At 45.8% G+C, this 16,358-nt stretch overlaps 1 protein-coding gene across 2 annotated transcripts in view; it reads right to left on the bottom strand.

The window, feature by feature from the left end:
* Positions 1-16,358, bottom strand: part of rps6kc1 (ribosomal protein S6 kinase polypeptide 1) — a 43,859-nt gene that overhangs the window by 15,011 nt on the left and 12,490 nt on the right. For both annotated transcript variants that reach the window (XM_029254694.1, XM_029254696.1), the window contains 7 exons: positions 14,635-14,988; positions 11,199-11,320; positions 9,747-9,839; positions 5,651-5,698; positions 4,975-5,107; positions 927-2,435; positions 552-641 (listed from right to left, as the gene is read on the bottom strand). In XM_029254694.1, the coding sequence (XP_029110527.1) occupies positions 552-641; positions 927-2,435; positions 4,975-5,107; positions 5,651-5,698; positions 9,747-9,839; positions 11,199-11,320; positions 14,635-14,988 (2,349 nt within the window). The remainder of the gene's footprint in view (positions 1-551; positions 642-926; positions 2,436-4,974; positions 5,108-5,650; positions 5,699-9,746; positions 9,840-11,198; positions 11,321-14,634; positions 14,989-16,358) is intronic.

Here is a 16,358-nt window from a genome sequence, read left to right on the forward strand (position 1 = left end):
GGATGGCCCGACGCAGTGCTGGGGCCCCGGCTGCGGCCTAAATGCAAATGAAGGCGCTGGCAGGCTCTGCTGCAGCCGAAATGGTGTCAGCTGTGGAAACGCGGGCTCCGCGTGGCCCACCTTCCCACACCGCACACAGCCGAGGGGAACAGAGCCCTTTCAGCATAGATGCAGAACTATTTGTTCGCTGCTACTGCTGCTGCTGTTTAACCAGAACATCCGCTGTGATTGCAGAACACATCACAGACAATATGACTCTCAGATATGATGTGACACACTGAACATAAAATGGAGAGAACAAAATTCAACTGGGCTTCAAAAAGAAATTTCAAAACGAAAAGTAAAAATGCAAGTTTTATCCACCTATAAATATTCAGTGTTACTCATAAAAATGTTTGGCCGTGTAGTGATTTTAGCTCATAGTAATATCTTATTGGAGACCACTGTAGACATTTGAGGAAAATTAAGCTTCGCAGGAAGTTCAAGGAATTTAAGAGAAATAAACAGGAGAATTATTGCGGCAGTGAAGGCCAAGTTCCTCATTCTCTGACCTGGGGCACAATACATTGCAGTGATGGCTTCCCTGTTGCAGGAATCCTCCACTTCACTCCAGCTGCAGAAGTACGTAAGCTGGATATGTCCTGCAACGATACAACGGGGTGGGGGGAGAATCAAAGCAGTTTCCTCACCCAGCAGAAATGCACTGCAATTATTCTTTTGCTGCTAAAAACAGTATCATTAAGAATAATGCCATCATTAAGCTCCAGAAGCTATGACTGTGGGTAAATCTGCTGTGATGATAATGAGGCGTTGGACAGGAAAAGAAGGCAGTAATCATAGAATAAACCACTGACTAAAGGCAAGAATCAATTGAAAAAAAGATTTCATTTAAATGAATAAACAAACAAACAAGAATAGAGCCTAACCTCTGTCGTCCAGCAAGATGTTGTTTGGGTTTAAATCCCGGCAGATAATACCTTCCTGGTGGAGAGCATCAAGGGCTACGATTATCTCCACGGCCCAACGTTGAACATACTCTTCAGGCACGTGGACCTTGGGAGCCATGAGTAGCAGTTCATCAAGATTCTTGAAGAGCTGAGAGACGTTGTTGTCTGGTCTGTCTATCTCCTCTGAGACGTGTTCCCCATGCACAGCTTGGGCAGGTGCCTGGTCCGAACCTGTTTTCGGCTTCACGGACAGTTCGCTCACATCAGCAGATGAAAGTCTGGAAGTGGATGCTGTATGTAAACTTACTGGAATGGCAGGAAGTTCCTGTGAGACCACAATCTGGGCCTCGCTCACCTCCATGCCTACTGACAAGTGGCGGTCGGAGTGTGGCGAGCCACTGAAAGAAGGACCACGGGCACTTCTGTCCCCCGAGCGACCAGGATTGGCACAAAGTGAGAGCAGGTCATCCTCCTCAGCAGACAGCGCAAGAGCTGCATCGTCCCCCAAGTCGTAGTGCAGCTGCAGGACATCTGGCTTGCCTAACGTTGGAGAGGCCCTGACCTCAGCAGTCAAGGAGGGCCCAGTGGACGAGAGCTCTTCCGACAAAACATCCGCCACACCGGGTAAGTTGACCAGGAGATCAGGCGGCTGACCTTCGTCACAGCTCCCCGTGTCTTCCGCAAGAGCCTCTTTGAAGGAGATGACAGGAACAGACTCGTTGGAGCCTCTGTCACTGTCAAAGGCCCACAGGTCAGTCTGACGCACTTTGACATTCCCAAAACGTTCCGTCACATCCTCCAGCTCTGAAGTTGCGTGAAACGGCTTGGAGGGCTCGAACTTTGGCCTGTCTCCCACCTCCAGGCCCAGAACATCGCTATTGCTGTCTTTGCTGTCGATGCGGAAGAACTCCATGGGCGTCTTTTTGGACTCATCCAGTGAATCCACAGGCAAGCAAGCAGAGCTGAAGACTTCTCCCTGGTCGTCCTCAGTGAAAAACCTGAGCTCCTGGGCCATAGGGGAGCAGAGGCTGTCGTTGCTGAGCAGAGGGTGATCCCTGGGGGAGGGCCCATCGGCAGTGGCCGCGCAGGGCTCCTCCATCTTCAGGACTTGCCCCTCCTGCAGCGAGTCGGGCTCAATCTTCTCCTGCTCATACTCATTGCAGAGGGTCAGATAACTGTTGGTGCACTCCTCCTCAGAAGTGGCTCCTGAGTCCAACAGGGCATCATGAGAGGTGTCGCCACCCTCCTCGTCCTGGGTGCTGCTGTCATCCAGGGAGCTGGGCGTCAGGCTGTTCTTCAGCGGAAGGGCTCCCAGCACAGGTATCTGGACTGGGCAGGATTCCACACTGCTGGCAGTATCCTCATGGAGGCCTGGGCCCTCGACAGTGTGCACAGCTGCCGTGTGAGACTTTTGGATGAAGGGGATGTCAAAGCTGTCTTCTGGGCTCCTGTTGAGGAACTTGCTGAGGTGGGACCACAGCTTGCCACCTGATATCAGCAAAGGATAGAAACACTACTGTCACCAACACTGAGTTTGTAGGATTCTAATCAACAGAGCACCTTCTCCCTTGTGTATGAGGTGGACACAACATTGCCACACAGAGAACATCAAGCATGAACATAATACACAAAATTAGTCAACACCAGTGCAAAGCAGACAAGGGTGGAGGGGAGCAACATGAGGTTTGAAAATCAGTCCACCCATCTCACAGTAATTTGCATGCCGTAAGGGCAATGTCATTCTGTGTAACTGTAGTACAGGCTGGTGGCGGTGACTAAAGTTTTCAGGAGCAGGCAGCAATAAATGGACATTTAAATGAAAATCAGGAATGCAACTGAGGAGAGGTCAGGCAGGAATTCAAATGGAAGACAGTTATACAGCTCCAACAAGACCGGGAAGCCGAATAAACGGATGAACCTCAGTCCTTGCCTGAATAATTGCAAGCGCACATCTGGTGCGCTTTGAAAATGAATTGGCCCGGCAACACTATGATAATGACAGCACGGCAGCGTTATAATTTAGAAATTCTGCGTTCCGAATGTCAACCAGGTCGATCTAAAGCTTAGCGGAATAACTTACTGGGAGGGAAATAACAGTTTGCAAAGCCTAATGTCCACAGTGTCTTTCAGTCACCGTGGACAAAGCAAACACTTAATGCAACGTTATCATTCAAATCATCATTACGTATTTGCTTAGCACTTGTGCTCTTATTAGCTATGAAAGAAATGCATTTTAAATGCTGATCATCTCCTTAAAATTTTTATGCGCTTTTTTCCCTGCCAAGGCATTCTGGGAAAAAGATGCCAAGGGAACGAGTACTGCTGACCTGTTTTATATCATTTAAAGGGTAATGGTGAAGGTACGCCAAGCTGCAAAGGACCTTGGTGAGGTACTGCGACTGCCGCTGCACCCTTTAGAATGGCACTCAAGTTGAACTGTTTCCATAAAAATATTTAACTGGATAAACGGGTATGGAGTGAAATTGTGAACTTTATTAACATCACTCTGAATAGAAATGCTATAAAAGTTATATTTAAGCAGGAGAACAAGTAAAATAAGAGGATGACATTTGTAATGTCAGCTTTTTGTCTACTGTCTCACAGCACCTCCCATGCTGTAACTGATTCATTTTAGCTCACATTTTCTGCGGAGCAACCGACAATAAATTATCCATTTACACAACTGGATCATTCTCGCTGTATCAATTCAAGGTTAAGTACCTTGATCGAGGGTACTGCAGTAGGAGGTGGGATTTGAACCCAGGTCTCTCCACTGCAAGGCCATGGTTCTAACTGCTATCCCAGCTGCTGACTTAATTCGTGAAAATGGCTGTATTCAACTCCATGTGACTTGAGCTAATCCAACCGAACAGAAAAAGCGAAATTCATCATAAACTGAAACACGGGCCTCCAAGTCTGAAACCTAATAAGGCTACAAACGGTTCTACAGTCTATTTTGTCATCATTAAAAATTAAAATTGTTCTGTTTAATTAACAGTCTCACTCTGGCGTCCTGCCACTGAGTGTGTGCTACCTCTGTGTGTGCTCCATTAATAATTCAGCCCCTTGTGTATCATGTTGTCTTGATCCACCTATTGGTATTGTTCTTTATTCCTTAAAGTTTTTCTCTGAGCCCCCCTCCTTGTAAAGAGCATGATGCAAAGTCACATTTCAGAGAGTGGCCAAACTATGCACATCTCATTAAAATATGGAATTTAAAAAAATTACACATAGCCAATCAACATAAACAGCAATATAGTTGATAGCTGATACAAATCACTGATATAAACTGTTTGATTAGCGTGTTTTCCATTGAAAGTTATTCATCTTTAAGATGGGAGTTAATTTTCAATATCTGACTTGACCACAGCTGCCTCCCAACGTCAGGGAATAGCTGCTGCTAGGTTACTTGTAGTTCTACACTGTGGTATTTAAATGTATATCTATATAGTGGGGGCATAACTAAATGCCTGTGGTGAACTTTAAAATAGCTTCTTTCAAGCTGATAAGTAAAAAGCACAAAGAACAATAAGAGGAAATTTTCACCTGTTTGCATTTCGCAAACCTGGGCCTATTTATCAGCCATTAAGCAGATGTAAACGATCCGGCACATGACTCACGCCGACTTTAACCTTCATTTGCGCAGCGTGTGTTCAGAGTGCGGCCGACCAGCCCGCCGCGAGCCTGGGAAGGCCGCACGGCCGACAAAAGGAGCGAACAGTGTGAAACACTTAAAACAAGGAACGCACCCGCGGACGGGCGGCACTTCCCTTCGGGCTAAAAGCCACCAAGACCATGGAAGTAACCAGGAGCGCGTTGTGTAAACAAAGCAACCCCCCGCCCATGTCCCCTTGGCCTTTCTCTTCACTGTGTGCCTGACCCCTTCTAAGGTAATGGAGGTGCACCTGCAACCCTGCTGAAACAAACAAACCCACACAAAGGCACACTAATGGCAAGTGTTTTTCTTTTCTAAATAAATAAAAATAAATAAACAAGTGCCCAGAAAATGTAGAAGCAAGCAGCGTACCTTCGGCGTGCTGGAGCAAGAGAAAAACGGCGTCCTCGGAGACGATGTACTTGTGCAGACGCACCATGTTGGGCACGCAGTGGGGGATGATGGTCTTTTTGTTCCTGCCGCACTCGCTGCTTTTCCTCAGCCCCTGGCGGCGAACAAAAAGGTCAGCCGTACCCTCGGCCGCCGTCGCGCCACGCTGCGCCCCGTGTTTATCAACCAGACTAATCTATTCTTGTTACTCTCCACTTCAGAGGGAGGGAGGCTCTCATCTGCGCCCCCCAAGTCCCCCTGGGGGGCGCAGGAGGCTGATGGCATCTGGCTGGCATCCAGCGCACGGAAGATGGCACGGAGCTGCCATTAAAATCAATTACATGGGTCAATGTTTTTATTAGAGAATTTCTCAAACTAAGTCATCAGGATGGCAACTCGCCGTTATTTCCCTGCGACCTTTCTGCCACAAAGACCTTGCCATAAAAGAGGAACAAACCAAGTTTGAGGAGGAAAGGATCCAAAGCTGTTAAAGGTCACCCTCTCACTCATTCGGTGAAAAACTAAATATCTGCTGCATATAAATGAAATCCCATGTAAATATAAATGAGACATCAAGATTAAACTGATAAACTACTATAGCATTAAAGACACACCATAAATACACATAGAAGAACAGCAATATTTTTGCAGAACTTACTTTGAGAATGAAAGTTTCTTGCGTTCTTTTGTCCATAACCAGTAAAACCTGCAGAAAAAAAAAAAAACAAGAAAATATCTTTAAAAATTTATCAGTAGTTCAGTTTTGGACTTTGCGAAACATACATACACATAAGTGAAATGGAGTAGAGTGGTAATTCATAGTACAAAAGGCAGCTAACCTGACCTCATCAGCACTCCATGTGCAATCTGTCAACATGTTGTAAAAACTCAAGCACCCTTACGAGAAGCCTGTTACACATCTAGTACATTAATTTCACAGAATTGAGAATCATCAACTACTAGTCCCAAAACAAACTTTTGCTAAAGAAATGGACAACAACACTGTTTTAAATATTAAAAATAAAAAAAAGACTAATACACTTCGCACACTTAATAAAACAGTTAAATGGAACATTTCCAAAGGAAAAAAATCACTTATTTTACTGCACATCTAAGTGTCAATTCAGAAGTAGGTGATACACAAGAGCAGCAGGGAGGTGTCAGGGGGGCAAATCAGTCATGCTGGGGGCTTTTTGGAGGGGGGGGGGGGGTGTTCGGGGACACTCTCCTCCCAGCAGTGCCCCCACCTTTGACCTAGGGGGTGTCTGCACTTCAAACAGAGACATGTGAAGGATGACCTTTCCATCATGAGACCCAGGGTTGACACAGTCCGCCACAGTGACAACACACCATTCTTCTGACTGCATTTACCAATCTTTCTACAGTGTTTCTTTTACTTTATTAGCATCCATACAAAACTTCATCTGTTACTGCATATCAGCAACCAAAGACATACATGTACTCTTAATAAAAGCACTAATGTTTAAATACATGAATGTGCGGCACAAAAATACTAACCCTAGTATAAAATATTGGCTGAACAGTTCATACACAGGTAAATGCAGTGCATGCGCAGAATGCCCATTGAATGTTCTGTACAAATGTCTATGACACCATGAAAAAATGGTGGCATAGCACATAGTACAGGTGCTTTGCAGCTCCTCTTCTGTGCTCTTGGGCACGGGTCTCAATCCAGCATCCAGCTCAGTCTGCATGGATGTTGCATATTCTTCCTGTATTCACACAGGTTTCCTGCAGGTACTTTGTTTTACTCCCACAGTCTAAAGACATGCTTCAAGTAAACTGGTAACTCTAAATTGACCTTAGTGTGTGTGTGTGTGTGTGTGTGTGTGTGTGTTACAACGCAGTGACATAAATAGGTGAATGACTGCTAGGAGTTTAGTGCAGTTTATCTAGTATTGCAAGTCACCTTGGGTAAAGGTATCAGATAAATACTTAAATTCTAAACAGTTAATTGTATGTTGCTTTGGGAAAAAAAAGTGTCCGCTAAATAAGTAAATGTAAATTTAAGTATTTCAATCACATATTCAGAGCCACACAAGCCTCAAGCAAGTATCGATGGCAAGGGGACGCTGTTCAAGGACTTGAACTAATCTTAGAGCACTATGCGGTGCAGCCACACCCATGCCTACACCACACACGAGGCTATACCCACAGTACACCTGGCACTCCCATCTCACCCAATGCTCCAGCTCTACTGGACACCATCTCAGTATTCAGCATGTGTGACTTTAGTCGTTTGTTTTTCAGCCTGCTCCCTTGACCCCAGCTTCTCCCAAACAGGTGCTGGCTAAATGATAATAGATCGGCCCCTGGATAAACATCCATCGCCAAACCAGGCAGGCCTGGCGCTAATATAATTAAAGCACAAACATCAGGCCAGTGAGGGTTCTCCATCTGTCCTGCACTGCCACGCCAGTGTGTGTGTGTGTGTGTGTGTGTGTGTGTGTGTGTGTGTGTGTGTGTGGCAGGAGGAGGGGGTTTAAGAAGAGAAGACAGAGCCTCCTACGCCACTCACACCCCTACATTGCCATCTCCTGCAAGTCACCTGACACAGCAGCCTTCCTCACCAAGCAGCATCTGCTCTCCACCTGGGAGCATCTTGAGGGACGCCTGCACTCGTCTGGAGGAGGTCAGGAGCCAGGCCGTCGTTCCTGCTGCCCAGGACACAGTTGAGATTTGGCCAGTTCCGACCTCCTACCTCTACCCTTCTGCTCAGAATGCCAGTTACAGATAACTCTACCGCTGCAGTGGTGTGGCAAGACTACAAGCCTCTCAAAAAAATAGAGTACTCCTGGATGAAATGGTGCGGTAAAGTGTCACAGCTGAGTGTCTTTCAGTATGTCTCAGCTGCAAACCGAAAAATCTAATGGGAAGGAAATCACCAAAGCTGCGCGACATATGCATATGACAGAACACAACAGGCAATACGAAGGCAGAAATGTGTCAGTGTGTTGCAGTATTAGTGTCAAGGGCAGCGCAGATCCAGGCTCCAGGAGCCAGGTACATGTCCAGCTCGTCTCTGCTAGCCTGGGAGTCTTTCCCGGTTCCTCTTTTCCTACAGCTTCAGCCCACAGGGCGGACAGACAAGGTCTGGCTCTGGTTCACTTCCTCCCTGCATCGCCAGCAGAAGACCTTCTTCTGCACCGCTGAGTCTCCATCACAATATTCAGGCAAAAAAAAGAGGTAGGAAATGAGAGGCACTTGGGCCCATGGAGGGGCCTGCCATCTGCCGCCGGCCAGCGTCCCCGTGGCCACGCTCGGGGGGCAAGCAACCGAGCCCTGGGCCAGCAGGCTGGAGGAGTCCCGCGGGAGGCCAGCAGAAGGCAGGAGCAGGGGCAGCGGCCCGGCAGGCGTTTCCCTGGCGCCCCTGCTGTCCCTGCATGCGCACACACAGTCCTCAGCCACACAGGGGGTGTTTAGTGTGTAAACCGTCCGTAGGATGTCTTCCACCTCAGCCAGAGCTCAGAGAAAAGAACAGCACAGCACACCAGTTTGCTGATCTACCCTACACGACGGAGAGCAACAGCCGTGAGCTTGTTTGCTTACAACGCACAGCTTTAACAGTCCACACTTGTTAAAATAATATTTTCTCTCAAATCATCCTGACAGGAAAATGTCCCATATGGAGGGAGAAAAGCAGCCAGGTCCCGTGAGAAAGTCACTGTGCAAATAAAACTCAGTGCTGCACAAGAATAATAAAAACTCAAATGATTCGGACAAGGCATGCGTGTGTGTGTGTGTGTGTGTGTGTGTGTGTGTGTGTGTGCGCGCGTGTGTGTGTGGGCTGGACTTTCCTGACACCTGCTGAAACTCTGGAGGACTTGAGCTGAGGCCACTTCCATAATCTGCTTGGTCTGCAGCATTGAGCTGAGTGAGGAAAGTGAGTTGATTACAGGATGGCAACAACCCTGTCAAGTTCCTCCAAGGTGGCACCTTCTACTCACTGCTACCTGCTTCTACGAACTACGTTAAAACACAACATAAAATGAAGGTTTGCGGTTTTTTTTTTTTTAAAAAAAAAAAAAAAAAAAAAAAAAAAAAAGCCCTGCTTGGTTATCCTTGATTATTTTCAAGTATTTGGCTGGCATACGTTTTGGTACATTTTACATTTACATTTATTTATTTAGCAGACACTTTTCTCCAAAGCAACTTCTAATGAACTCTATGTAGTGTCATCAGCCCACACACCTTATTCACCGTGGTGACTTACACTGCTAGATCCACTACTTGCAATGGGTCACTCATCCATACATCATTGGAACACGCTCTCTCTGTCGCTCACATACTATGACGATAGTTATTACCTTGGCCCAAACTCACCATGACTCTGATGAGATACAGGAGGGCTGTATTAAAACCGAAGAGGAATCACAACTTCAGAAGCCTGAGCTATTTATTTATTTACAGATTTTTGAAGTATTAACAAGCAAGGAAAGCTCATGGCGATAAATTACTGAATAAATCATCGCAACCTTTGGCTCGACCTTTTCGCCCCGTAAACTTCGCGTGACCTTACAAGATCTGCTTAGATTAAAGACCCCCTTTCTTCTGTTCTACAAGGCTGCCCTTACCCCGCCTCTTGCCCTTTGCCCCCTCACTGGGTACACAGATGGATGTCACTTCATTTCTGGCTGTCATTTCATACCGTAAAGCTCCCTCACTTCAAAGCCTGTGCAGTGAACGTTGGGCCAATCTTCTGCGGAACCCTCCAAGGGCTGCCCAAGACTCACCTTGTCGATCACCCCCAGGACTCTGAAGGCCTTCAGCTCCTCTGTGGGGCTCCGCTGGTTCCAGGAGGTCCTTGAACCCAGAACCCCCGGGGCCTGGCAGAGGGCATCAAAGATCAAACATCAATGAGAGCCCCTCGAAGAACGAACCCAGTGTAGCTAAAGGCCACGGAAAAGGAAGGAAACCAAAACAACAAAACCAAGCATGATTAGGATGAGCCCATCATTAAACCGCAGGCAGATATGGAGGCCCAGTGCCCTTTTTGCTTTTTAATGTGTACTTTGTTCTGCTTTGCATAGATCGGAAATGTCATAAATGCTTTTGGTTAATGCTTACATGTATGTAAGTTTCAGGGAGGTACACTCAAGTAGAAGGGCAGCAGGGCACCAGCCTTACTGTGCTTCGAAATGACGGGCACGGAGTGGTGTCATTACAGCCACCTTCACCATGGAGAGTACACTGTGCGCTTGAGAGCACTTCCGTCGCACTATAGGCTAAATATCCTGGACAGTAACTGCATCCACTGGTAAATGGGCCTTGTGCGCAATCATTCATTCCTACCATTTTACTGATTTTGCACGCAAAAATGCACTAGGCCTCTAGAAGAAACATACAGGGTATCACTATGGGATGGAAATTAAAAAAAAAAAAAAAAAAAATGAAATTTAAACTGCAAGAGAAGTGAAATTAGAAATTAAAACCGATAGAAATTAAAACTGAAACAAAAGGAATTAAACACATTTTTAATTATTGATTTTTTAATTTACCCAAGTTAAATTGGAACTGGGATTTAACTGTGCATCACAGTTCTCCTCATGTTTCTGTGGGTTTCCTCCGGCAGCCGAAAGACTTGCGTTTCAGCTGAACTGGCGACTCTGAATTGCCCTTACTGTATCTGTGTGTATTTGTGTGCATGTGACAGAAATAACATGTGTTGCGATGCCCTGGAGTTTAAATGGTTTAATGACTGTTGCGAGTTTATTGTAGTGCATTTAGCATTGCAAATCACCTTGTACAAAGGTGTCAGATAAGCACTAAAATGGTAATCATTGTACACTGCTTCGGAGAAGGGGCATCTGTTAAATGAATAAATATAATTGGAAATGTACCTAATTGTAAGTGAAATGCAACTGTAATTTTACTTGAACTATAACTTATTTGAATTTAAATCAAAACGCTAATTTAAATACAAACAGAACTGAACTTTAAATTTAAACAGGGTTGAAGATGGATCTGAACTTCATATTTTAACAGTTCAGACTTCAACTAAAACTGAAAACAAAACAATTTAAAACAAACTGAAATTGAAGCTTAGCTGCAAGCAAATATGAACTGAAAGCAAGGAATGGAACTGAACGTCAAGTTTCAACAGCATAAATCAAGAAGGGCTTTTAAAAAAAAAAAAAAAAAGGGCTTTTAATATTTGACAGGTTAACAATCCCAAAATCACCTACATTCTGCAGCAAACACTGCGCCACGCTGTCCTTCAGGTGCTGGCTGGAGATCTGCTCGGCACGCATCAGGTACTCGGCAGTCTTCCTCTTCACAGCCTCTCTCCTGGTGGGACTGTGTTCCCCTGACACAGTCACCAAACAGCCAGTCAAAAACAGAGCCTTCAATCCCACTGCGGGAATGCGCACATCCAACATAGCTCACATAGTGAAACAATTCTTCGTACAAAGGAACCATACAACAAATTTTAATCTTATTTCTAAGTGTGTAAGTGTCATGGCTGCAAAACAATAAAGCAGCAAACCATACAGCCAGCATATGGGCATCTGCTAGAAACATCCACAAGTCTCACCAAAGGTATACAAGCAGAGGAAACAAATGGCAACGTTGGATGCGGCCACAGCTCTAGAGAGAAAAGCTGAAAAAATTAAGATATACCACTCAAAAGGGAGTAAGGCGCACTTTGCCATGTGAAACGAATACGCTTTGGCACCAGTCAATAACCTTGGTGATCAGTTCATTTTACACAAGGTGCCTTCTCATCTTCAGAAGCATGGGATCTATACCGCAGCACTGGTTATTCCGGCCAACCCTGAAGGAGCTTTGGGCAGCTGGCAGGTGCACAGTCGGCTCCTCTGTCACACATATCCAGACCGTACAAGCCTTTGAGGAAAAGCCTCACTGAATTCTCAGCATTTATAAATAAGATAAACTGGTGGAGGGGTGTGGGGGAATCAATATCAGCTGAGGAATTGTGAGAACTGCCATTCTGTATTTCCAAAACCAAACGCGGGCACTCACATCACTGCAGACTGTAAGCAGATCACAGATGTGCAGCTTTTCACCACGCCATGGGTCAGGGAATACTATGGCGGGGGCCGTGGTCGGATTGGACATGCACTGGGAAGATCCGAGGTGATCCGGAGAACCGGCCCGATAACGCCAAGCCGCAAAATCGTCCACAGCTGGCGCAGGCACGCAAGCGAGAGCAGGCACTTGACAGAGCTCAGCACACAGAAAGAGATAGCGTCATTAAGGGGCTCCCTTGTGATGAGGCTGTACAGCTTGGACCCCCAGCCAAGGAGGACAGAGGGCAGCTATGTCGCTGGACACCACTGTGCGTGTTCAACTGGCAAAGATGATGCAGTTTTAAAGAGTCTGGCCAAACACCTCTGAAACTTGATTCTAACTTTATGCAGCCATTACTTGAGCGCCTTCAGAATTTCCAAGTTTTCCAAAAGCCTGCAATCACAGCTGGAGATGTTAAAGCGGTAACAATGCGGGAAGGGGGGGGGGGGGGGGGGAACAAAGCCAGAGAACCGCAGTGCTATCGAGACTGCGACATACCATAGTGAACCTCACCACGTGTGGAGTTGTACTAGTGCAGTGTTTGAGGAGCCTCAAAGCAGCCCCCCCGCGGACCTGCGAGCACCCGGGGACACGGGACAGGGGCGAGAAAACATCCGAGCTTTTCATCTGTACGAGACAATGCCTGGGTGTGCTACTCATTCTCATCAGTACCACTCTCATCAGCTGGTCCCGAATTTGTAAACACGTGAAAAAGGAACACAGGGGAAAGGAAACTCCCCTCAGCCAACCAGGAGGCTAGAAAAGTCAAAGAGTAGAACCTGTTCACATCTGGGGGAAAAGTGGGTCCTTGAAGCGAGGGAGGAGAAACAGTTGGTTGGCTGAATCGTACTTGAGATTATTTTACAAAAACACAGAAACAGCATCAAAATCACTGAACATACATATCCTTTTAACAGGAGCCCACCATTGGCATGAAACAAAAGCATAAAAACAAAATAGATGAAAATTAACGCAAAACACTTCTGACCACAGACAGCACTTTGGCAGAACTGAACAAAAACTGACCTCTACAACCATTTGGCCTGCACTACGAGCAAGCAGCTGGTGTGAAGAGTGCGCAAACTCTCTCGAACACACTCCCTCGCAAAAGAGGTAACGGCTATCCAGACGGGCGCAGTCGAAGCTACACAAGCTCCACGCCCTCCAGGTCCACGGTCCAGGTCCACACGCGCAAAGGCGCAGCCGTAAGGAACCTCATACTTATTTCCATCTCACTTTCCTCTAATTACTCCCTGCAATGTTTGCACAACAATGTGGAAAACATCTGCAACAGCAGGTAATTAATGTGTCAAGCCAAACTAATGCATTTTATTTGGATGCTCTGCTTCGCCAACTGTAATTATAACGTTTCCCTACCCCCACGGAAAACTATTATTTGTTAGATAATGCTTCATGTAACATGTAAGGGGTTATTTACAAAATTGTATTCAGGCATTATTTTCTGTTGAGGGCTTTTGATAAACCGAAAACAAATACGGCCTTTCCTTAAGCCTTTTCTCTGCTGTTAATTTCACACCCAGACTCTTCTTTCACTTACATCTCGCACAGTACTGTACTACAAAAAAAGCAGAGTGGTTTATCACTTAAGATAATTAAAAGGAAAGTCAAATTACGCTGTTTTTTCTAACAATCATTTTTCTGCAAAAGGATTTTTTTACGGAGTATTTAAACATTGCCGTGTGAAGAATTCAATAGTGTGAAGAGATTCCGTACTTCCCTCCTGGGGCTGTAATAAGATGGCATAAATTCCAGCAAGGCACACCTACGCTTTTCAATCAAGCGTCGAGTGCTCAGAGAAAAAAAGCCCGTTCTTAAATGTTGATTCATAGCGCACAGCAGGTTCGTAATCTAACAAAAAATAATGCAGCGCAAGATGGGGGGGGGGGTTTGCCATCTGGAGAGGGGTCCTCATGCCGCTTGTGCTGCGGTTTTACTAACAGCCCTGCAACCAACTGAGCCTATGCTCCAGGTCAAAGGTGAGCAGCAGAGCCAGTGTACTGTTACTGCAGGTGTTCTATCTTAATAGCAAGGAGAAGGGGGGGGGACTATATAAACCTCCTTTGCTTTTTTAACTCGTCTCTCACCAAAACATAGGTGCGAACTAAACACTACATACTATAAGCATCCTCATGATATATTATGAATCAAGAACTTACTACACTCCTTCACAACGATTCTACTCGGCAGCACCCTGTAAATAAAACACACTGAGCTGTAGATATTTCGGATATCGTCCTGTTCGGATATATGTTCTGAAACTCCGTAACCTCGGCCCAAAGAAATTAATCTAAAAGAACACACTTTGAAATCCGCTGTTTGTTTATAGGGAAAAGATCATTACCAGTGCAAACGAGCAGTTTACCAGCGGTGCCCCTGGGGAGGGAATCCATTAATTCCTTTTCCCCTTTATGGTCCATCACATTGCCCAGAGGCAGCATGTCCTTGGACCCGGGCGCAGCATTCTAATGCAACTGTGTGTGCAAGTGCGCAACTACAGGCAGTCGGTCGAAAGACAATAAGTGAACAGCAAGAGGAAAAGTTATTGTGTGAACTTCTCATCTCCCATACCTTGCACTCCCTGCAGGAGGAGGTCAACACCACTCCTGTAGAAGGAAAAGGCTGCCTGGTAGTCGTGCTCAGCCTCCTTCTGCACCGCCAGTCGGATTTGCTCGCTTGCCCTCTCCAGGTAGTCCCTCTTGCCCACACGCTGCCTCAGGCCTCCGGAGAAGATCGCCGCCCTGCTGGCTGCCTCTGTGTCACGGCCCAGGGATGGGCTGCTTTCATCCCACGCGATGAGTGGGGAGGAGCTGCCCCTGGGAGGCTTGTTTGGCGACTCCCCGCCTGAGGCCATTCCATCATCCACGTCGGCTAGGGAGTCCGTGTCCACCCGCAGGGAGGTCAGATCACTGTCACTGGACAGCCCTGGGTGGAAGCCATAAGGGGGCTGTACTGTTTATCCTGGGGAATCGTACAAAGTACCACACTCTGCACAAAGCACCACAACCCAAGCAGGACAGAGAAAACCAATTCAATACCTATTCAATAGGTTCACTCTCAGAAAGATTTCCAGTTTACATTACATTTATTCATTTAGCTGACACTTTTCTCCAAAGCGACTTATAATGTTACTTACAGCTATCGCCCCATTTACACAGCTAGGAAGTTTTACTGGAGCAATTCAGGATAAGTACCACGCTCAAGGGTATTATAGCTGCAAGTGATACTCGAACCAGTGACCTTTAGGGCCAAAGGAAACTGTTCTAACCACTACGTTGCCACCTGTCCCCAGTTTGCTCAGCTTCTGTGTCACTCAAGATCACCTCAAAGCTACTAAAATGGATGTTACATTTCTGAGAACGCAATGAAATGGTCAATCCAATTAATAATTAATAAACTAAAACTTGCTTTGAAAAACCCATCCCTAAATCGCCTTGGACAAAGGCATCAGTTAAAGAGCAGAGAACGTAATAAAGAAAAAAAATAATTAAATGTCACAGTAAGAAGCCCATCACCTTATAACATGTGCAATATTAAACAAAATAGATATAACACAGGATATGAAATTCTTATATTCCTACTCAGTACTTCATCTTAATATAATCAACTCTGTGCTTCCAGATGTCCACAAGCAGAGGATTAAGATTATCAGATTATAAATTAATCAGATTGAATATTATTTGAGGGGGAAATGCATGCAATCTTAGACTGAGCACTGCACCACCAAAAGGGAGGGACACTTAACCCCTTTCGATGGGTTTACAGAGTGGAGGCGTCCCTGGAGCCAAAGCCGCGAGTTCATCGGTCTTCTCGGCCAGGTGTGTCCGCGCCTCAGCAGTTTAATCCCACCTAAGGGATGGTGGGTGCATTGTTTCCGGGGCTAATCCCACAACAGACTCCGTTCAGATGGGATTGCGCCCTATCCTTCACACCACCCCACCCCCAGGTTACATAAGCGGAGCAACTGGGGAATAGGGAACGCACACAAAGCTGGAGGAAGAATGAAAAACTGCCAGATCTCCATCATAACACCACAAATTGCCTAAATATGGAATCAGCTTTTATGTATATATAGACACACACACACACACACACGTGTATATATATATACCATATATGTCAACAGATGGCTCAATACTTCAAAATGACTGCTAAACATCAGACAAAAAAAATTTAATTAAAATTATACTTTTAATTTTTCTGTGCAAGAAACACAGAAAAACAATAAAAATGTGTATTTCTGAATGAACTGAGTGGATTATAATTGACAGGTATTGTCAAAATGTTACAGCTAT

The sequence above is a fragment of the Scleropages formosus genome, chromosome 1 (assembly GCF_900964775.1).
Source record: "Scleropages formosus chromosome 1, fSclFor1.1, whole genome shotgun sequence".
NCBI classification, from domain to species: domain Eukaryota; kingdom Metazoa; phylum Chordata; class Actinopteri; order Osteoglossiformes; family Osteoglossidae; genus Scleropages; species Scleropages formosus.